Below are 23,680 nucleotides of genomic sequence, written 5' to 3'. Positions count from 1 at the left end.
AAGGACTAAGTTGTATCTAAATAAAAATAAAATGTGTTTGTTCTTCGTCTTAAAATCTTTTTAGATCTGATACTATTATATATCTATTATAAAAGAGCTATGATAGCCTAGTGGTTAAGGCTTTGGTTTCCTATTAAGTTCTGGGGGTTCGGAGTTCAATCCTGGGTATGCAATTATAGAATTAAATATCACTCGGTTTAACGGTGAAAACATCTTGAGAAAACCAACATGCTCGAAAAATCTCCATAAGTAATGTTCTAAAGGTGTGTGAAGTCTGCCAATCCGCACTTGGCTAGAGTAGTGAACTATGACCTAAATCCTTATCATTCTGAATGGACCCGTACCTACTCAATGGTGGGCCTATGATGCGCGATGGGTTGAATGATGATTTATAAAATTACACTCAGCTCCTTTCAGCTTTTTTTCTTCACTGAAGATTCGAATAGTGTAACATAGAAAACTGTTGAACTAAATAAAACCGAATAGTTAGATATGTAATTAATATCCGTCCTGATACGTGCCCATTATCTATTATATTGGACCAGCTCTGATGCCCGCAACTTCGACCCTAGTAGATTTAGATTTTCAAATTCCCATAGGATATCTTTGATTTTCCGGGATAAAAAGTAGCCTATGTCACTCTCCATCGCTTTAACTAGGTAGGTATATCCATAATCCATGCAAAATGACGCCGATCCGGCGCCGGCGTTTTTCCGTTACAGTCTGATTGAAGGATAAACCAACAAATAAACTCATTTTCGCATTTATAATACGAGTAGGTACCTACTGATATTATGACGCAACTACCTACCATACATCTAGGTAACTAGATATTGTCTTCAAAGAGCTTCCAGTAGTTTTACAGATTTCCGCTAATAAATTATTTATTAATATTGTCAGAGTTTGAACGGGACTCCTCTATACCTACATAATACATATTATCTACTGGATATGTATTTGTAAAGTAATGAGTTAAGAAACTGAGACAACCATTCTCAAAATAATAACACCTAGCCCCAGAAAGCAGGCGCCGTCAAACACGGCGTCAGCGTCGTCGGACGGTTTTGCTTTGCGTTGACGCGGAGACCGACGACGCGGCGACGCGACCAGAGGCGCGACGCTTATGTGTCATTGCTTTCTATTTCCAAAGGGCTACACTTTACCCCAGTATCTCAGAGTTTAACGAGGATAAAATAAATGGTCAAAAGATTTTTTTTTTATATTACAAAGCCCAAAAAAAGGGGTGCAATGTTTTCAAGGTTCATGTAAGTACTATGTCAGTTTCATTATTCAAACATTACTAATAAATACCTGAACAGATTAGGATAATTATATCATATCGTTATAAATCGATACAAATCTCTCGTTCCCGAGTGACACCGATTGTAATTTTTTTGAAACAAGTGTAAATTAAAAATTTATAACACCCCCGACAAGTGAAGTTACAGTAACTAGAAAAGACCGAAAAGACCTGATAACTTTCAAACGGCTGAACCAATTTTCTTGGACTATTCCGCGCCTACGATCCAAAGTATCAGAGTTTTCCAAAACATCATTTTCAAATAAATAATTATGTATCAAGGCAACGTCCATCTTGACAGCTTGACATTTGTCAATTGACATAATATTATGAACCTAACGGTTATGTAACCTTCTTTTCTACAAGAAAACTAGAAAAGAGCTGATAACTCTTAAACGGCTGCACCAATTTTTTTGGATTATAGCTAAGAACACTCTCGATCAAGCCACCTTTCAAACAAAAAAAACTAAATTAAAATCGGTTCATTCGTTTAGGCGCTACGATGCCACAGACAGATACACAGATACACAGATACACACGTCAAACTTATAACACCCCTCTTTTTGGGTCGGGGGTTAAAAAAATCAATGATAACGCCATTTTCAAATGTTTTTTCTTTCGTAGTTCGTTTTTTGAAATTAATAATATCATAAATATCATTACTATTTCTGTAATATAAATTTTACCTAATGGCCGCGTAGGTACGACATATCATCAAATAAAACACCTGATTTATATCCTTTATATACATACGTCTACGTATTTTATCTTCATAAAATAAAGTTAAAATTTGTTCACGGAAAGGAAACAAAACACTTGGTGCATTGTTATGAATCATCCTTTCACATAAACCTTGATTTTCCTTTTAGGTAACACCTACCCTTATTCACAAAGGACGATGCAAAATCAAATGATTCGGTTGATTTGTCATCGCGATGAATACCTACTTTTTCATTATTTTGATGAAATATTTGGCTTTTTTCTTTCATTTAATATGGGGTTGGCTCATGTATACCTATAGATAGCTATCTTTTTCATCATTCTTAAGTATCTTTAAACTTAACTTACCTAACGTAGTTGAGCATGCAATTTCCACTAAGTACCTCTACGGAAAATCACATTTTTCCAGGATTTTTTTTATTTACCTACAAAATATAAATAAATATTTCGAATTTGCTTTTATTTTTATTTGGAGGTATTTTTAGATTTAAATCACTTATCTAAAAAAAAGATTCCGACGAATTGAGAACCTCCTGCTTTATTTGAAGTCGGTTAAAAACGTTATCTCTTGAAGTAGCATACATGCGGGTTTTTGCATATGCATGCACACGCGTCTATTAAAATTAAACAAAAATGAAATTAAAGCGATGATAATTAAAAAATCTTAGAGGAGCGGATTGATAGGTAGAAGTGTAGAAGGTATCTTCCTCTAATAACTTTTAATGGGACGAGTACCTATTAGGTATGTAGACTCTAGGTAGAGTTTACAGATTTTTTTTATTTTATTACTTATACAGTACGCTTTAATGAAAATAAATTTTACCGACGCGGTATATAGGTATGTATTAATTTTAATTTCCATTATTCATACTTAATTAAATATTTCTCTGTCCGATAAAATTAAAATTATAAAATCAAGTTAATTATTATCAAAAGATAAAGATAAATAATTATTAATTAAATGCATTTAAGTTTATTAGCAACTGTCATATGACGTCTATTGTAGAGGCTCTATTGAGAAACACTGTACTGAATATAATATTATCTACACAGAGTAGTACAACACATGTCTCGTACAATGTACATACGTCGTTAGTACTTACGATCTTTGTACTTATATCGTGTGCGGGGCAAGTTATATGTTATCTCTTTTGTGCTTATGGCACGTATGCGCCGAGAGAGTGAGACGAGCGACTGCGTGAGGGACGAATCGGCTGAATTGATAAAAGCAACAGTTTATGCAGACCAAAATTTAGTTTGAAAAGAGGCTCGCGCGTGGATGTATGCGTCGATCGTGAAATAATCCTCGACGATATAAAAATGTGACTGTAGACTTTATGAGTGTTCGAATATAATATAATTTGTTATTTTGCTGGTTGTGAATAAAACAGTTGTACAAACAATAGATGCGCGTAGAAAAGGCACGGTCGCAACGTCGGTGACGTGGAACCAAAACGTCTCAAGGATTAAAAGCTTATTGCGACGAAAACTAAACGAAAAAAACTTTCTTTGTGATTTTTGTACGCAAAGGGGGCGTGAGCTGAAACTTTACTATCTTATTCTTTTTTAACTTACACCACGTGATCGCCGAAAATTCTAGAAGACGCTTTGTAATATTCCTCATTCTTACCATTAATAGTGTTTGCTCGTTTGGGAGTGAGTTTAAACAAATTATGGTTGTAACGAAAATCGACAACATGGCCTCATACTCCACTTACACAGGAAAACCGAAAATTTTATTTCCAAAGAAGGTAAGAAGTAAATGCAGTCATTCCTAGTGTACCTATGTAAAAGGAATTTTGATCACCTCATTAATAAAAAGAAGAAAAAAAACTATTAACAGCCGGCGATTAAAGCGTTTATCATTGAAAACGACCATTTATTGACGGTTGTTTACGTAGGTGTGCTAGCCAAGATAAATTAATGAACTATGGGTAATAACTTGTTTCAAAATGGAATTGTAATTAGCCGGCATAATAATAATTAAGATAAATAAATGTTTACGCACAATAATTTTGAAGGCTCCAGACCATACAATATTGTTTCCCTAATACCATGTGCGTTACTGAATACCTACCTACGTAGTTAAATTATATTGAACAACAATACAATTTATCACAGACACATTACATCGATTTCCTTGAATGTGTTTCACATAAATGTATGAATACAGTCTAGCTCTGGTAGCACGTATTATTCTTCAAGGTAGGTAAGTACTAATGCTAAATTAGATGTAGAATAATCTACTAAAGCAATAAAACTGTGCAAAGCTTTATCTACGTTGCCTACTCTATCTCCTGTAGTTCAGCATAATATTATAATGTAGCTATTTAACAGGATAGCGTAGAGGGACGCCACAATGCTGTACTAACAGGTACACACTACAGAGTACAGACCATCCCCTATTCGAATTCCAAGATCATCATAATCATAACGCAATAGGTACAGCACTGTTTGCATGAACGAGTTGTTAACTAACTAACCAGACTACAGTGTTGTCAGATGATATGGCAAATCCTACGAATGAGACTTTGAAAAGACTGGAAAAGTTATATGAAGATACGATGTCACAAAACGTAAAAAAAACTGTTAGTTGCTGAATTTTAAACTGCGGATATTAAGTTAAATTTGCCTTGTTGGAATTTTGGGGAGTAAAAGAGTCACAAAAGAAAAAACAGTTCTAATTGAGAGAAAAAGATTCAAAAATAAATCCGAAGATACGAAGGTACATGAACATGATTCAAAAGCACGAATTTTGTACTCTTCTGGCAACGCTGAACCGGAATCAATCTGTCCTGCCAGGAAAACGAACCCGGATGAAAGGTTATCGTAAATTCGTTTTCGCTAGTGTTAGTGTTTATATTCTTTTAAATGGGTATATTTATAGATTAAGCTATTGACTTACATGACCTGCTCTACTATCTAACTATAACAGCTAAACCTGCGAATGCACCTATTTATTTCAAATATTCTTTAGTTGCTTGTTATTAGATACTAAATATGGTTAAAATAATGAACCGTTAAGGTAATTCAAAATGGCCGTCTAAATAACAAACGTATGACTTTAGTTGCTATGTATATATTTCGCGACAGGTTGACATGGCAATCGGGGGGAAAACCCCGCACACCCCCGTCAACCATCCACCTGTCGCGAACTATACCTACGAAGGGTAATTTTTAATGTGTGAATACTCGTTATTATGGTACGTAAGTAGACCTTAATTAAACCCATTTGCATGTCTGGTAGTATTTTTATTTACAACTTCCTGTGATTGTAAGCTGTCTGCTCAGCCTAATTTAAATTCAGTAAGTACTTAAATATTTATTTAACAAACTCACAGTAATTACTTATAATAGCTATCAATTTATTATTACACTGTCTTTTAATATGGCTTTGACCGCGTGGGTTGCCATTTTGTTTTAATAACTGCATCCTCCATATTGGATTATTTCTGACGTCAACTATACCATAATCGTGAGATTTATAGACAGTTCTAATTAATTTCTGTTCAACATTTTCTATGAACTTTAACTTATGTCTAATAAATCGTTAGAACAAAATTTTCATCGACGCAGAGATCCATTCAAACTCGAATTTAATTTTACTTATTAATTAGTTATCTAAACGAAGTAAACGAAGTTACAAAAAAACAACACTCCATATCTAATGCATGAACTGCAACGGTCGTCACCACCATGATAAATATTATGATTCAGCAACGTGTTGTCCCAGTTTACCGACCTACTTCAGACTTAGAGATATTCGCCATTTGCAGTTCGCACCTCCAACCTTGGCGCGGTTCTAAGAAATACTGTAATACCTATTTTACAGGCTTTAGTTAATGGATAAGCTAAAGCCTAAACGATCTAACTAATAGGATATCGTCTACAAAGCCAGTAAAAACTGTCTTCGATTTTTAATTTACTTAGCAAAAACCTTTTCGACTGTTTTCCGCCTTGTTTGTCGTCTATAAATGTTTTGTTATTCGGATTCGTTGTGTCTGGCAGAAGAATTGTAATTGCCTCCAGCTGCAGTATCAGTATAAGTTTTAGTGTGGCTTTGTGGTTTCACTTTTGTACCTACCATGTTACATAGAACTTTAAGGCGAAGCCAACCACATGCTTATCATGAATCGATGAGTCAAATACTGCCGCAGTTTGGACAAACTTTTCATGCATTGCAATTATTTTTACTTAGTATTTAAAATATTAAGAAGTCGGTTTAATCGAACAAAAATACGAACGAGATACTAACAACAAAATCTTGTGCAGAATAACAATGTAACTGTGACCTACATTTATACAGCAAAATGCAAATTACTTAAATATTGCAACGAACATCTTTCCATCGCCAAGGAACCAGGTCAAAGGGTAAAGCTTCCCTTGCAAATGGGATGGATGCAACTGATTTTAAACCCTTGGAGCTAAGGCATGTGAGCTATTTTCTGATAATCGCAGTTCCCTTTGATACTGCCGCGTGGAGATAAGACGATGCGCACTTTGCGTATCGCGTTATGGTCGTTGGCTGGGGTTTTTAAAATTTTAACTTAATATTATGTGATTTTGTTTAAAATGGGACCCCTATTTCTGTTTAATAAATTAATAACATACGGGAACTTTTTATCTGATATCTTTACATTTTTCCTTGTTCAAGTTACGTAACTCGGCACACAGTAAGCGCAGTGCGTTAATGTATTGTTCACATAACATTATAATTCAACCATAGATATATGACCTTGTATGCTACGTGTAAAAAACGGCGTTAAGCATGAGCGCGATTAATTTGTATTAAATTATGTAAATATGTACGTACGCCTTTTCCCCGAAAATGATACATAAAAATGTTATAAGGACAAAGTCATTTTGTTTCCACATAATAAAATTATGTTTCTATATAGTTTTTTTATTTATAGTTCAAATTCAATGACTGAAGAACTAAACGTCTCCTGTAACAAAGTATATTTCAATTCAATTCATAGTGTTGCCAATTGAGACACGTTGTTTATATAAAGATTGTAATGTGATAGTCAATCTGCCCTGCGGTCTCTTTATTAATAGGGTTAATTTAGGCGAATTATGCCTCTGCTCTACCAAATCACTACCAAATTGGGTAGTGATTTCATAACTGATTTTCAAAACAACTGTTCATACTTTAGTACTTATAGGTACTTTAATTTTTAATGTTGTAAGCTGATGTTAGCTGGTGGCCTTAAAATTCCATTGTGTTTTAATTTAATAAACTAAAAACTAGACAAACATTTAAAGTTCCATGAAAATTAACTGATTGCGAAACGAATCACAATATAAGTAATTTATCCCAGTACCTATATTATTGTTACGTAAACCACATGCTTTCGAGCGGCTGATTCTAAATGTGCCGTTCATCATTACCAACCTGATAGACGACCACTGCTGGACATGGGTCTCTTGTATGAACCTCTGTACGCCACGGTGTTGTTCCGCCTGAATCCAGCGGCTATCTGCAACTTGTTTGACCTAGTCTGTCCATCTACTGAGGTGTCTACCAACGCTGCGCTTTCCGGTCCGACCATGCCATTCTAGCACCTTGGAACCCCAACGTCTATCGTGTTTTCGAACTACGAGTATGTGCCCTTGGCCATTGCCACTTCAGCTTCGCAACCTATGTCAGTTACCTATGTAACCTAGCTATGTCAGTTACTCTGGTTCTCCTACGGATCTCCTCATTTCGTCTCGATGACCATCGAAAAATGATGAGCATTCTGAACTGGACCCACAACAGATGGAATGTCGTGTGGAATGTCGGCTTGATCTGTATAATTTAGTCAAATATTTTGCCTTTTTTATGTACAGCTTAAAAGAATCAAAAAAGGTATAATTTAAATCAAGATATTTGATTTGAGGTATTTAGGATCCATACCAGCAAGTGCGTAAGTTTGAAACTAAGAGTTGCCGGCATGCCAATGGCATAATAATGGGAATTCTGCGCCTATGGAGTAAAGAATGCGGTACGGCGTGTTCCCCAGTCTTCCTGTCTCGCATACTCGTACCTTTTGACGCTTTTTTGTCAGAGCAACATAGTTTTTTTAATGCCACAGTTATAGTCGTGTTTTCGTATAACGTGTTTAATAATAAGAGCGTTCAATAACGTTTTCAAATATTCAGAAAGTATATTTAAATAGTTATTTAGTAGCTAGGTGCCTACTAGACCTGCGATGATTTGGTCTGCATGAATTTATGTAGGTTTAAAAAGGTAAGTAGCCTAGACCACTCTCCAGATCTTAAATTATTACCCATGCAAATAATCACATCGATCCATTGCTCCGTTGCGAAGTGAATCGAAGGACGAACCAACAAACAAACACAGTTTCGTATATGGCTAGTGATCATAAAAGTTACTTAAGTTCCAACGATTACATTCACATTATCGTATCACAGGCATTGTATTTAACCGTCAACGGGCAGACTTTCCTCGGAGGAAGCGGCTGTGGGCGCCAAAAATAGCGTTTCCGGCGAACATCAAGCTGTCTAAGTAGGAAGTCCACTAACACTCCGCACTCGACTCTTCCGGCCGCCTACTGTCGCGACGCTTATCGAGTTTTATAACGCGTTTATGAGCGATGCAGTGCTCCCACGCACTGTCTTAAGCTGAATTAAATTGCTCGGATCGAAATTATTGGACGGCAGCGATTTAAATCGCAACCGTGCTACAATTGGTCATTTTCTTTGTCTAAATTGCATCATTAGCTTGCTTGTATTATTACTTCCCAGTAACCATATTATAAATCCGAAAGTACTTATGTTTGTTTGTTGGTTCGCCCTTCAATCAGTTCACAACGGAGCAACGGATCGACGTGATTTTTTGAATGGATATAGTTAAAGAAGAGACTAGCATATGTTTTTATCTTCTTATTCCGGATAATCAAAGAGTTTCCGCTTGATTTTCAAAATCTAAATCCACGAGGACGAAGTCGCGTGCATCAGCTAGCCTAAATACTAGTTATTGCCCGGCGGCCGGCATGCGTTGCAATGTGCCGCCTAATTACTACCACTTTGATGGTGTTATTTATCACTTTTATGTCAGAACAACAATTTTCCACATGGCTCAACAACGTTTCCATCCAATCGGATGAATGATGCGCGAACTCTTAAGTAACGTACAGAAAGACAGATAAACCTTAATTTTCATACAATATATTATATACTTACTTAAGAAGCTTTTTGTTCCTGAGATCTCAAGTCAGTTCCTAGAACTTACTAGGCACCTATCAAGGATAGAGGTTGAGATGCCTTTGAAACACGTTTGCCTATTTTAGAAGTTGTTCCGATGCATCTAGGGTTGCATTACGGTGCGTCCACTAACATGCAACTCAACAAAACATAACCTGTGGCATAAGAATTACTTAGCTATAAACAGAAAGGTAAATGAACTATGAGTCAGCCATTCATAAACATTCGATGACTCAAGCTAAGGATATTGTCATACCTTTTATTTAAATAATCACTAGTTATCAAAAGTGCATTACGGTTCGTTATCAACAAATAAAATTATCAAGACCTTGAAAAAAATCTAGAGATTTTTTAATAGCTGGCGTAATAGGAAGTTTTTCGTGAGAAACATGATACCAAATTGAATGATAAAAATATATAAACGATTTCTCGTTATTTCTTTTATTTTATTTCTCATATTTATTTCTGTCTCTGTTTTAATTCATAATTAGATTTTATTGTTTTATCGATTCAGTTGTTTCACTACCTACTCGTAATTAGGCGAAAACAGAAAAAAAAGGAAAAATAAATTAAACACTTATTGCATTACAAGAAAAGACTTAAATATTGCAAAATGAACATGAACAAAAATATAAAAAAAATGACATAAATATCAAGTAGCTTGCTAATAAAAGTTTTAAATAAAAAATATTTATTTTCAGGTACGTTCCGAAGAATCCCTGCTATCCCCAGAAAAACCAACAAAAAGTTCACGATGGGTATGTTTTGTCTTTATAAAGGTAGAGGGTAGAATTTTTTTTTTTTTTTCATTTTCGTTACCTACAATTTTCAAAACTGTAATCATCATCGCAACTTATAACTGCATAATTTTTATTATTTTTTAGGCATTTGAATTCACTGATCAGTGAAAAGTCCAATGCCTAGAAAAAATGTACTTAATCCGTTACCTCAATTTTATGGCTAATTTTCTCAACATTTTGGATATTTTTTTTTTGTACGTACCTACTTACTATTTACTTTTGAATTATTTTTGGAGATAATCTTCAATCATAACCTAACTGATGTACCTATTTGTCGCATCATACAAAATTGTTGGAAACCAGAGATAATATGCGAGACAGATAAATCTGTAAAAATATAAGATAAGTACAGAGATATAAATCCTTTGTGCACTTATATTTCGTTATATTAGCTTATGTCCGCAACTTCTTCCGCGTGAACTACATTTCGCGTGAACAATTTCAAACCCCTATTTTACCCCCTTAGGGATTGAATTTTGAAAAAACTTTTCTTAGCGGATGTCTACGTCATAATAGCTCTATCTGCAGCCTATTAGTTAGATTCCTCCAGTAGTTTGAGCTGTGCGATGATAGATCAGTCATTCAGTCAGTCTTTTCCTTTTTTCGTTTTCCCTTTTTTTAACCCCCGACCCAAAAAGAGGGGTGTTATAAGTTTGACGTGTGTATCTGTGTATCTGTGTGTCTGTGTATCTGTGTATCTGTGTATCTGTCTGTGGCATGGTAGCGCCTAAACGAATGAACCGATTTTAATTTAGTTTTTTTTGTTTGAAAGATGGCTTGATCGAGAGTGTTCTTAGCTATAATCTAAAAAAATTGGTTCAGCCGTTTAAGAGTTATCAGCTCTTTTCTAGTTTTCTTGTAGAAAAGAAGGTTAGATAACCGTTAGGTTCATAATATTATGTCAATAGACAAATGTCAAGCTGTCAAGATGGACGTTGCCTAAATACATAATTATTTATTTGAAAATGATGTTTTGGAAAACTCAAATACTTTGGATCGTCGGGGGTGTTATAAATTTTTAATTTACACTTGTTTAGATAAAAAAACCATTGTATAATTTCGCGAATGGATTATAACATGGCAATGGTTTTTATTTTTGTCTAAGAAACTTTATTAGAGGTTGATGATCATGCATATGTATTACGAGACGACTTGTACCTAACCTAAGTACGACATAATATGAGATGGCTAATATCTATTAGGTATTTATTATATTTTATGACAAGTAGATATTGTCGCTGGTTTGTATAAATGACAAATAAGCCATTTTTCTATATATAGAATTCGAATATATTCGGCCCAGCGACGATATAGCTAGCCTATAGTTTCTTGTAGTTTACGGTTATCAATTCTAATCTTTTTCCGTTTATACGGGTAGATATATCTTGAACAAATAGATAAAGTAGGTAGGAGACGCCTGTGACTGTTTTGTAGTAATATTGATAGCAAATATCTATGTACTTTACATTTCTGACTTGTGTGATTATATTTTGGCTTTAATACCGAGAAAAACCAACGTGACACAAGATTGATATTATAATATTATCATACACAGAATAAAAAATCCGATATAGGTACACAGATAGATCTCTGTAAAAATTCCAAAAAATACTCGTTCGCAATTTTTTAGATGACCTTTCGGTAGCACACAAATCCCTAATTTAAATTGACAGATCTTAAATTAGTGGCACCCTTTTCAAATTGATCCCTTGAGATAAGGATTAAGAATAGCACTAGTTTTAGAGCATTCAATTTTTTTTTCTTTTATAAAAGAATATTAGCCATATTAAATGACTAATATTTCCCTTTCCTCTCCAACTAAGCGTCAGGCTTGTGCTAGGAGTAGGTACGACAATAGTGCAACGGGCGGGGTTTGAACCGTCGACCTTTCGGTTTTCAGTCCACTTCTTTACCGGTTGAGCTATTGAGGCTCTTATTTTTAATTCAGTTTGCTCTCTATTTTCTGTAAGTTATAGCTATATTTCAAGCTAAGTTTAAAACTTAGTCCCTAACTAGTGGGAAGCACTCGTTTCTCGTAAAAAATCCAATATCTCATTATTTTATGTTTCAGACATGTAGAAGTAGATAGGTACATTACCATTGGCATTGTTCGCAAATGGAACGTTGGTTATGCTAATACATGCTTGGGTTTTCCCGTTTTCCTAAGGCGCAATAAATTGTTTATTTTTTCTTATGTTTATGTGTAAGATTAAAGTTTCTATAGATAGGTAGGAACGTTGAAAATTGCATAAGCCCACTTCCACACTTTGCTAAAATAACAATATTTGTGGTAAACTTGAGGTTTGTTGGAGTATCACAAAAATCCTTCTACTTTTGTTAGGAGTTTTCGGTATCATATAATGCAAGGTGAAAGATTACATTCAAAAACTTCTATCAAATCATTGACGCAAATGTCATGCCCAATCGACTCTATGACCTTGCATGTCAAATTATAAATTCTTGAGAGGATCATAAAATGCGTATTTATACCATAGTATGCACCTACTACTTACCTTGTTGAAGTATTAAGGTTGTATGTTTAAAATAAATACTGCATCCAATTGCAACAAAAAAAGAAAGCTATAAAGCCATCCAATATCGCAGCGTCTTCGTTTCCCTTGGTTTGATACAGTCGTAGTTCTACTTGGCAGAAATTGTCATACCTACCTAGGTGGATTATTTACGAGCCTTCTCAGTCTACCGTCAAATGAGAGGGCTCTCTCCGTCACTCGTTTCATACAATCGTAGTTCCAATTTCATTTGAATATTAAGCAACCAAAGTCCATGAAATTTTGCAGACATATTCTAGAAACTAATATCTATGTCTGTGGTTTTCCAGATTTCTATTGAAATATTCGGTTTCAATGTTACGCGGTCTTAAAAATTTTCATACAAATCTTTGAGCCCCTGTAATTTTAAAACTACATTTTTAGAAAAATCTAAAACACCACAGACACAGATATTAGTTTCTAGAATATGTCTGCAAAATTTCATGGATTTTGGTTGCTTAATATTCAAATGAAATTGGAACTACGATTGTATGAAACGAGTGACGGAGAGAGCCCTGTTAAATCGATTATTATTTATTGAAAAATGTCTGCATTAGGCAATAATATTGTCTCTTCAGTTGTAGTTACCTGTTGTATTCCATTAAGTAATTTAGATTGTAATTTACTAGGCTATAATGGTGGTCTCGCGCCCGTGTAGGACTAAAGTCCCATATAAATAAGATTTACAAAACTGCTTCAAAAACAAACGCAGGACAAAGTATATAATTACCTATTTTGTAAATCTATACTAATATTATAAAGAGGAAACCTTTGTATTTTTGTATGTTTGTATTGAATAGGCTCAACAACTACTGGACCGATTTCAAAATTTCTTTTACCATTACTTAGAGGGATTCTTCCGAATCCGTATAGGCTATATTTTATCCCGGAACACCCGTGCGAAGCTGGGGCGGGTCGCTAGTGGTAAATATGTTCATATTATGTTAAAAATATAAGCAGGCCTTACTTACTTGGTAAGGTTAGTTTAACAGGAATTATTTAATATTATAATTATAATTGCGGACTCTTGAGTCTTATGGAATTGAAGATAACTAAAATATGCAAATTATTCTAGTCATATTACTCAGCACTGTCAACAACTTCTATAGCACTTAATGCTCGTTTCCTCTTACTTGCTTCTTATCTTTTATCTACCTATCTACTTAATTATCCGTGCTTTAGAGTGTAAATAATGGCATCACGCGTCTCATAATGCCACTCGCTCAACGCATAATCTTGTTACGAAGATTTTGCAGGATTTCTTTTGTCAAGTTGCTAACCTCGAGGACAAACAATGGGGAGCAAGGATGTATCTATGTGGCAATATAAATTCTGTGTGGGCACTCAGCTACCGTTAGGTACCTACTTCAACGGTCGAGAGAACGATTCCAGTCCAAAAAGATTTATGCTTACATGTCAAAATCCAAGTAGCAAGACTCCTTCGGCATCGCAAACTTTGCATTTAAATAACCTCATAGATCTGTTTTATTTTTTAATACATTACATTGCTAATTGGATGACTTCATCATCTATTTATATTTGCATGATTGGAGAAGATGAAATTTCTCAATGAATTACTTGATGATGATGAAACGAGTTGCATGAGTCACTTATTAAAAATTAAACAGGTTTTAAAGATAATATCGTGATAATATTTATACTTACTCGTGTATATTGATACGCTTGAATGATTCTTATATGTATACTTACCTAAAGTGACAAAAAATTCATGAATGTTTACTTAAATTTTAAAAATTATAAAAAACTCCTGAAAAGTTAAATAGGTACATGTCTAAGTACTTAACGGTCTTTAAATTTTTTAAATTTAAAGTAATATTAAGTTCCTGCAAAATGAATAATGAACTCATTTCATCTAACTGAAAAAATCTTTCAGTTAGATACCTAAAAGTCTATTGAAATACAAAAATTTTAGACACTGATTGAACTGATGTTAAAAAAATATTATATTGGATAGATATTTGAGATGCTCAATAGCGACGTTTCTGGCAAAAGGATTAAAACTACATATTAAGTACTTAATAGCTAAAAGGAGATCATTCTAGCTCCATACATTTTTGGGCCTTTTCTGAAAGTGCCGGCCAACGAAAAAAAATGGTACGGATCGTTAGAACTAGCCATTTGGAGTAATAGTTAATATGGCAGAAAAGTTGTAGTATTGCTCTGAACCGAGTTATACAAGGTCGAAGATTCGTTATTTTCATACATTTTATTGATTTCTAAAAGTGCTGGGAAACATAAAATAATGTTAGATATTGCTCGAACTAATGATTTGAAGCAATTGTCATTATGACCCGAAGGTTGTGGGGCCATTATATGTCGTGTTATACAAGTTATACAAAAAAATAATATACTTTGTATAATTAATTGCAACCGATTTTATGATTTTGTTACTGTTCTGATTGTTTTATACGAATTTGAATACACGTACAATTATTTTGACTCCCACGAAGTGCTGGATCAGCTGCAATGTGGACAAAATTCGTTTATACATACCTGGATTGTATGCCGCCTTGTAATACTAGGTGATCTCATCCAGCCATCTCCCAAACTTCTGCCACTGGGAATTGGGATATCTCCGGCGAGCTCTGTGATGAATGCACCATTTGGTTATACGTACTGTTCACCATCGTAACTACGGGCTTACTTCAGTCGATAGCTGCCCAAAGCAACCTACGTCAATTCTTCTGTGAATCTAGGAAAGTCATTAAACGGAGGATGTTGGCTTCCATAGCCTGGAAATGAGCTCTCCTTCTATTATAATTACATATTGTTTGTGATAACAAGTTCTGCTGAACTGTTTTGCTCACTGGCCGTTCATGGATTACGTCAAGAAAATCACTTGCATGCACGTTGTTGTCTATCAGAACATGATAGCCGTTCAGCAATGCTGACAAAATCCTGAATTAATCGATCATGTTACTTAATGTCCGGTTACAAATCCTGAATAACCCTGAGTAAACAAAAATCTCTTCCAAAGCGGTCGTTAATCATTTACATTATCCAGCAACAAATGGTAAAAGTCTAGATTTATTGGCTTCGTCAATAGTTAGCTGGGTTTTTACTGATGTTTTGTTACTGGCATTTGTGCCACATAACCTCACAACTCAAGAAAGAAAGATTACGATTGTTTATGGTATCTCTAAAACCATGGACTAAGATAAAAATCCAGTAAAAATCTTCTATGTCATTTAAGGTATCATTTAAAATCCAGGCATTGTAAGTTGCTGCAGCGTGTAGATTATTGTTCCATCACTACAAATATAAAGGCTTTTAGTGGTTTCGGAACTTGTGGTTAGGGTATGATTTTCACTGAAAAAAGTAATTAGTGCTTTTCTGAAGATATATGTACATGCCTTTATGTGTCTGTACATGCCCTTTATAGATAGCCTTTCTTTCTTGAGGCATGCGGTTATGTGACACAAATGCTAGAAACAAAACATTTAAATGAAACCCAGCTAATTACTGACCAAACCAATAAATCTAAGCTTGTTACCATTTGCCGCTGGATGGTGGAAGTGATGAACATTTGCTTTAAAAGAGATTTTCGTTTGCTCAGGATTGATCAGAGTGACCGGGCATTAAGTAACGTGATCGATTATTTCAGGATCGCAGTAACATCGCTAAACAGCTATCAGTTCTGATAGACAATAACCTGTACTACAGACGTGATTTCCTTGACAAAATCCATGAACTGGTCAGTGCGCAAAACAGTTTAGCAGAACTTGTTATCACACACAATAATTATAATAGAAGAAGAGCTCATTTCCAGGCTATGGAAGCCGACATCCTCCGTTCAATGACTTTCCTAGATTCACAGAAGAATCGACGCAGGTTGTTTTGGGCAGCTATCGACTGAAGCAAGCCCGTAGTTACTATGGTGAACAGTACTTATAACCAAATGGTGCATTCATCACAGAGCTCGCCGGAGATATCCCAATTCCCAGTGGCAGAAGTTTGGGAGATGGCTGGATGAGATCACCTAGTATTACAAGGCCGCATACAATCCAGGTATGTATAAACGAATTTTGTCCACATTGCAGCTGATCCAGCACTTCGTGGGAGTCAAAATAATTGTACGTGTATTCAAATTCGTATAAAACAATCAGAACAGTAACAAAATCATAAAATCGGTTGCAATTAATTATACAAAGTATATTAATTTTTTGTATAACTTGTATAACACGACATATAATGGCCCCACAGCCTTCGGGTCATAATGACAATTGCTTTAAATCATTAGTTCGAGCAATATCTAACATTATTTTATGTTTCCCAGCACTTTTAGAAATCAATAAAATGTATGAAAATGACGAATCTTCGACCTTGTATAACTCGGTTCAGAGCAATACTACAACTTTTCTGCCACATTAACTATTACTCCAAATGGCTAGTTCTAACGATCCGTACCATTTTTTTTCGTTGGCCGGCACTTTCAGAAAAGGCCCAAAAATAATGATCTCCTTTACAAATTTTTTGATAAAATGTGCACTACCGATTAAACTTCAAGAATTCAAATGGATGCCATAAGTTTTTAATTTAAATAACTGCACCTTTCACTAATATCATTACAGAGAGAATTTTCCATATTCCTTAGTATTATTAGTTCAATGCATATTCCCTTATTTTCTTTTTCCTCGAATCCATTTCATATCTTGGACTTATACCGGCCACGAAACCAATCGAATACTAAGTCCGTAAAAGTGGCCAAGGTGGAACAGGATGCATGAGTCACTTTTGCTCAGGTACCATCCAGCGAGCGACGTGCTGTTTGTACCACTGTACTATGCGGTGATAAGCCACCACGTGAATGAACGATGATTCATGCCGCATACCTTGCCGCGTCGGAAAGAACGCGAATTGCTATAGGATTTTTAATATTTTTAAAGACTTATCGACAAAATGTCTCAAAATTTAGTTTTATATTTTTAATCGCCATGTTGTCCTATTTTTTAAGACTAACCGGTGTAGAATCTCTAGCTAAGAACTAGATTAATATTGTCGTTCAGTCAGTGGAATAAAAGAATTCACATTATAATTCATATTAATCTGTTCCCAAAATATTGATATTTGATACATATTAGGTAGGTACACATATTTATTTTACAAATAACTACCCACGAGTATGCTACAAGTTTAGAAAAAATAGCCTCAAGGCAAATATTTCTTGCACGTAGGATTGGTCTCCAGTCTCCACTGCGCTCCGTAGACTTTCTAGACCATTGCAATAAAAGTAAAATTACTATGTCCAAATATGGAAAAAAAATACAAATAATCTTATAAACAAGTCAAACATGTGCGATTTATTGTTGATAAAAGGAAAATTCCATTTGAATGTGCAATTTATGAAATCAATTCCTTGATAATAATTTGTTACGTCTTTACTTTAATAACTGATTATTCCTGAGACTTATCTCGAAGTGGAATACACTTTGTTATATTACACCTAATATTTATTTCATTATCACCGATATTATGGACCTGTTGATTTCCTACGTAACATGCTTATACATCGACGGTCATCGATGACACAATAATATTTATTTTGATATAAAACGTAAAGTTAGCGTATTAAAACATTGACCACCGGTACTACTTAGTTGACATATTTTCAAATCGAAATCTGATAGAATTCGTGGATTGAACGAATATAACATAACTACGATGTTAAACATGCGCTGTGCAGACGACAATGAGTTGACAGTCCACGTAGGTAGGTACACAACTTAGAATCAGACACCACTTCTCACTTGTCTACGACGGCCGCGGGCGTTGTCGAATGTCAAACGGTGTCAGACATAACGGTCGTCTACGACATCGTATAATCAATCAGCTGAGTTCCTACGGGATTTACAAAAATAAAAATAAAAACTTAAATCCACGCGGAACAAATCGCGGGGATCATCTTATCAACCTACTGCTAACAGCTCTACACGCCACGGTCGGTTACTCTGGCGTGCTCAACTGGCTCTCCTGAAGACATCCTCATTTCCAATTTGATCACGTAGAGTAACTCCAAACTCGTGCCATCGCTTACTGTGTGTCTATGAGCTTTCTTATGAGGCTGATATCTAGCCACCATATCTCGGATCCATATTATGTCATCACTGGCAACACGCACTGTTTGAAGAGTTGGGTCTTCAAGCACTGAGGGACTATGAACGAGAACTAGTTAATGATAAATGCATGAATGAATGGGATGATTGAATTCATTTATGAATGAAACTAACCAGTCACAAGTTAGTCATAGGAAGCATCAGAGTATCGTAGGTTGGTATTATAGCACAGGTGACTCAGTGTTATTACGACAAAAATACCTTTTTCCTCAAGACTGCATTATCCGAGTGAAATAATACCTACATCATCGTCTTACGTATCCATACTTCTCCACTAATATTACAAAATTTATAAATGCGAAAGTGTCTGTCTTTGCCTTTGCAGTTTTCACGGCTTATATTTCCTGCACTGGTGGATGTAAATTAAGGGATCAGCTGCTATATCAATATAACAGCTGTTATATAATATAAGGAATCCAATTATTCTACTTAATATAAAGCAAATAGAAATCGCCTGGCATCAATAAAATAATACCTACTGCAATCATATTTTTATAAAAAGTCTATATATTATTCATGTACCTAGTCCAGTTTATAATCCTATGTTTTCTGCTATGGAGGACATAGTAGAAAACATAGGATACGAAAAAATGTGAGGTATCAAACACGTTTATTTCTAGCTATTTTTTTTTTAATTTGCCGCCATTTCTCACTTCAGCTTTCACTAGACAAACTACCCACTTCCTTGTTTTAGAAACTATAGTCATTGTAAAAAAAAAACTGAAACTGCGTGTCCAAGAAAAACGCAAAAGACGCTGTACTTATTAATTGTACCTCCTAGTTTTGAAAGTTTGGAAAGATGTTTTGTTTTTAATTTTATAAAAAAAGGCGCCACATCTGCTCCATTTTATGATTCCTCTTTCATCTGTTGATGTACCTACCTACTTAGTTTATTTATTACTAATTATATCAATTATATTATTGAGGTACACCGCATAATGAATAAGACGCTTACTCACAACTTTACTCGTAAAATTAATATGCATCTGTACAGTCTAATCGTACACGCGTTAAATGCGAGTAAATTAAGTCACAGATTTGAACACTGGAGTGAGTCAGACTTGAGTAAACGATAAATTTTAAACACAGAAAGTTCTTTGTGTTTTGGCAAGAGCGCGATGACCAAATAGTGAAAAGTTTGAATACTTGCACCTTTTGTAATGAGGAGAAATTATACGAACTCAATCTTCATTAAAGTCTATGACAATGTTATATTGTTTCAAAATAGGTATTTCATAGTAGTAGTAGGTAATTCATAATATTAGCACAGGGCCCCGATTAAACCTGTAAGTTTTACTCACGCAATAAATTGACAACTAACTTAAATATGTAGCAATCCCTAAAGCCTTAAAAAGCAAATTACAATTCTAATATTGGTGTTTCATTTGGAAAGTTTGTATGTTTCAGTGCAGAAAAGGAAAAAATAGATAAAGTCTGAAAAGATGCTGAAACGTTTTCCTTATATTTTTTGTGTAGCAAGTCCTGTAAAAAGATACTATTGTAACTATCTAGTGGTGTAAGGAAGATTACACGTTCGTATAATTTTCCTTACAATTACCTTTTACATTTATACAGCACAACAATAATATATTAAAGAAATAAAAACGTTTTCGATTATGTCGATATTTGCGTACGTCTCGCTGACATTGAAGGGTCATTGACTCATCACGACATAATTATTATCAGCTCTCCCTTCACTTTGGCTTACCAGAGCTACATTATCGTTATCCATGACGTCTTTGTCGTAACAAAATGTTTGAGTATATAAATAAAATAATTGTCCAAATACTTTAGAAGTTCTTTCCGTAGTACAAAAGCTACACACTATCAGCTATTCCCTTTGATTATAGTGAACCGTAATAACAGCATGTTAATAAATTATTCATCAAAATATTAACATTGCACCGAATACTTTTTTAAATTTTCTTCAATGTCCAAATATATTTCTTTTGTTAGGTACTGACCTAAATATTGTATCTTTGACATAAGATTTACCAACAACCGAATATACCAACCACTTTACATTCACGGCATGCACCTTATTACTGCGTAGGCTGCCATGTCAGTCTGAAATGTTAAAAGTCCATCAACTCTCTTGGACAATACAAACAATTTAGCTACTCAAGTCATTTTGGTTGCAAAGACAATCAGAATCCTATAGCTGCTATAGGATTCTGATTGTCTTTCTGTGATTTTTCGACAGTCTTCTTGATTTGACGAATATAAGCTCGATATTATAGCCTCAATTATTAAATTACCTAATTACCAAATATCTGATCAATTCACATTGGTTTCTTGGAGTTATAGGATTCTACCCTCCTTTTACCTTTTAACAGTATTCTTGATTCGAATATAAGCTTAAAGACTCAAATATATGTAAAATTATAACAGAAGGATATTTAGGAGATACTAACTTTTAAAATATATAATTAAGTCTTGATTATGACAAGACAAATTAATAATAAATACAATGTGATTGTTTATTTTGATAATTAGGATGTAGTTAGTACCTTAATTGACACAGTAGAACAAAAAATTAGATCGATTGTGATTTACGAATATTGATCTTCTCAGTTCATCAGGAGGATGATAAGATCAGTGTATCACTCATAGAGTCGTCCATGAGGCGGATACGGAGTTCCGTGGGTAGTGCCCCTCTCGGCCCTCGCCCCGCTCTACTCGCCATTCTAATTAGCCATTGTGGTCGCCAGAGTTTGCGATCGCCCGGCCGGCTCCGGCCTCCGGCTAGAAGTCAGTCAGTCACGCCGTAACCGCCGTCAAGCTGGCACGTGTGTAAAGCTTCCGTTGATCAACATAACACGCGACTCGCCTGTGATGACGATAAATGATTGACAGTGCTCTCGATTGATAACGAGAAAATTTAAAGCAAATCAACATTGAATCATGTGAATAACATCCGTTGGACTTGTTACCCAGTGCAAAATACTAGCAATTGTTGGCGCACCACAAGGTAAACCCATTATGCTCAGCTCGTATACTTCTAAAACTGGCACCATTGTGTGTCGTGGATACTTTACTGCATATCCTCATTGCAAATATACTGCAGTTGACATACGTATTTAAAGAGAACTCACTATGATTGCTTTTAACGCTATCAAATTAAATTTCCTCGCATATACTGATTGGAAGAGAAATATTGTTTATATGGTAATGGTAATTAGTGCAATCGGTTTGCGATAATATGCCACATGCAACATGAAAATAGTATAAGGATAGATGTTTATGAGATTCAATTAAACTTCTAAAATCATGCACGAACTTCACTCAGGAACCGAAAAGTATACAAACTTTTTGACGTTCTACTTATTTAAAAACTATAAGCTTTTAAAAATAGCGTAAGAAGATGAGGCCAAAAATACGCCTTGCCATATCAAACATTCTAACTCGAATAAATGGATTCCATTGCGGTTCCAAATGAAGAGTTAGGACTTCTAAATCTTCGAAGAGATAAGATAACTTTTACAAGCTTAGGATAGTTTTCAACAGTAATGTATGTAGTTACAGAAGAAACAATAGTAGCTATTGCCGAAACATTGATAAATATTAAAAGCGTAAATTAATCTCGGTGCTTTTATCCTTATCTCGCTCTACATACCCAATATCTGAATTGAATAATGCAATAAAAACTTATTTACTATATACGTATATGTAAATTTATGCTAAATCAAAGGACCTGTTAGGTGTTCTGCTTATAAGATAAAAGTTTATAACAAAAATTAATATTGAAGCACCGGTTTTATAAGTAACTATATTGGAGGCTATAAATATAAGTATGTTACAATATAATCGCTCTTTAAGAACGGTGATAGATGTGAGCCTTGTACAGATACATGTTCTGGATAATTTGTATTATAATGTTAATATGGCTTTAATCCTATTGTGGTAACAACCGCAAGTCTGCACGTCCACGTGACGCTGTACTTAACAATTATATAACGAATCATCACTTGAACTATTGTGCATGCAAAACTGACCTTCACCAGCAATGTCTCTCAATATGCATGCAGCTACTAAGTGCATCTAGCACTAACCTAGAATACCGCAGTGCTTATTACTGAGCATTACATTGCACGCAACATTAAATCTGATGTCTTCAGTCATAAGACTCAATTCGAAAATACAAAATCCAGAACCCAATGCGTATAGATAATGGCCGCAGCTGTGAAAGCTCTGCCAAGAAATGGGCACGGTTTGCATGGGGAGAATAGGTTATTTGTCTTTTGTTGTTTTCTAATTCTACGTTATTAATGCTTGAAGTGTCAACGTCGGAATTCCTATAAGCCCTTACAAAGAAAATATATATTACTATTCACGCCTTTCATGGTAGAATTCTATTATCTACTGTTCATATTAAATGCTTTTGCTGTCCATATACGTGGTATTGGAATCAATTCTTATCTTTAGTGTAAAGTCAAGTGCTTCCTATGAATTGTACAATCTGTCATATTTCGATTCTCCTGTTACTAGTCTATTTTTTTTTGTTTCTAAATGCTAGTCACTTTTAAACCAAAGTTTAAAACACTGATGTGTCACTGTGTGTTGTTCATGAACAATGAAACAAAGTGTAAGGAAATTTAAAGAATAGTCCGATTTTAGTCGGATTTGGCGAAACATCTCATTACTTACAGCTTAAGTTTTTGAAGATAAAAAACATAATTTATAATTTGAGTCTCTATTAGAAATCTTTGTATAAGTAATCTGCTCAACACGTTGCATAAGTTTAGTGTGGTATAAAGTTTCATATTATGCTTTTGCCAATATATTAGTAGTAGTTTTTACGCTAAACCCGCATTCAACATATTTATTGTGTAGCTAAGTCGTTCAATCTACCCACCTATTAACATATTATCACGCGTCCCTAAATTCAAATATAATACACTTAACAAAAAAATTAACTATCAATTAATAAGATAAGTAATATGTAATTGTAAACGTATTCTTCAGCCA

General features: G+C 34.7%; 1 protein-coding gene across 8 annotated transcripts in view; it reads left to right on the top strand.

Annotated features, from left to right (window-relative positions):
- Positions 1 to 23,680, top strand: part of LOC123880800 (NAD(+) hydrolase sarm1) — a 92,839-nt gene that overhangs the window by 44,942 nt on the left and 24,217 nt on the right. For 4 of the 8 annotated variants that reach the window (XM_045929107.1, XM_045929111.1, XM_045929109.1 and 1 more), the window contains one exon: positions 9,931 to 9,987. The exons of 2 other annotated variants lie outside the window; for them this stretch is intronic. In XM_045929107.1, coding sequence (XP_045785063.1) covers positions 9,931 to 9,987 — 57 coding nt within the window. Of the gene's footprint in view, positions 1 to 3,280; positions 3,772 to 9,930; positions 9,988 to 23,680 lie in introns of those variants that run through there. 2 more of the 8 variants (XM_045929113.1, XM_045929115.1) reach the window with 2 other exon arrangements.

The sequence above is a fragment of the Maniola jurtina genome, chromosome 3 (genome assembly GCF_905333055.1).
Source record: "Maniola jurtina chromosome 3, ilManJurt1.1, whole genome shotgun sequence".
NCBI classification, from domain to species: domain Eukaryota; kingdom Metazoa; phylum Arthropoda; class Insecta; order Lepidoptera; family Nymphalidae; genus Maniola; species Maniola jurtina.
The sequence above is the reverse complement of the archived record's forward strand: the minus strand, read 5'-3'. Positions and strand labels throughout refer to the sequence as shown.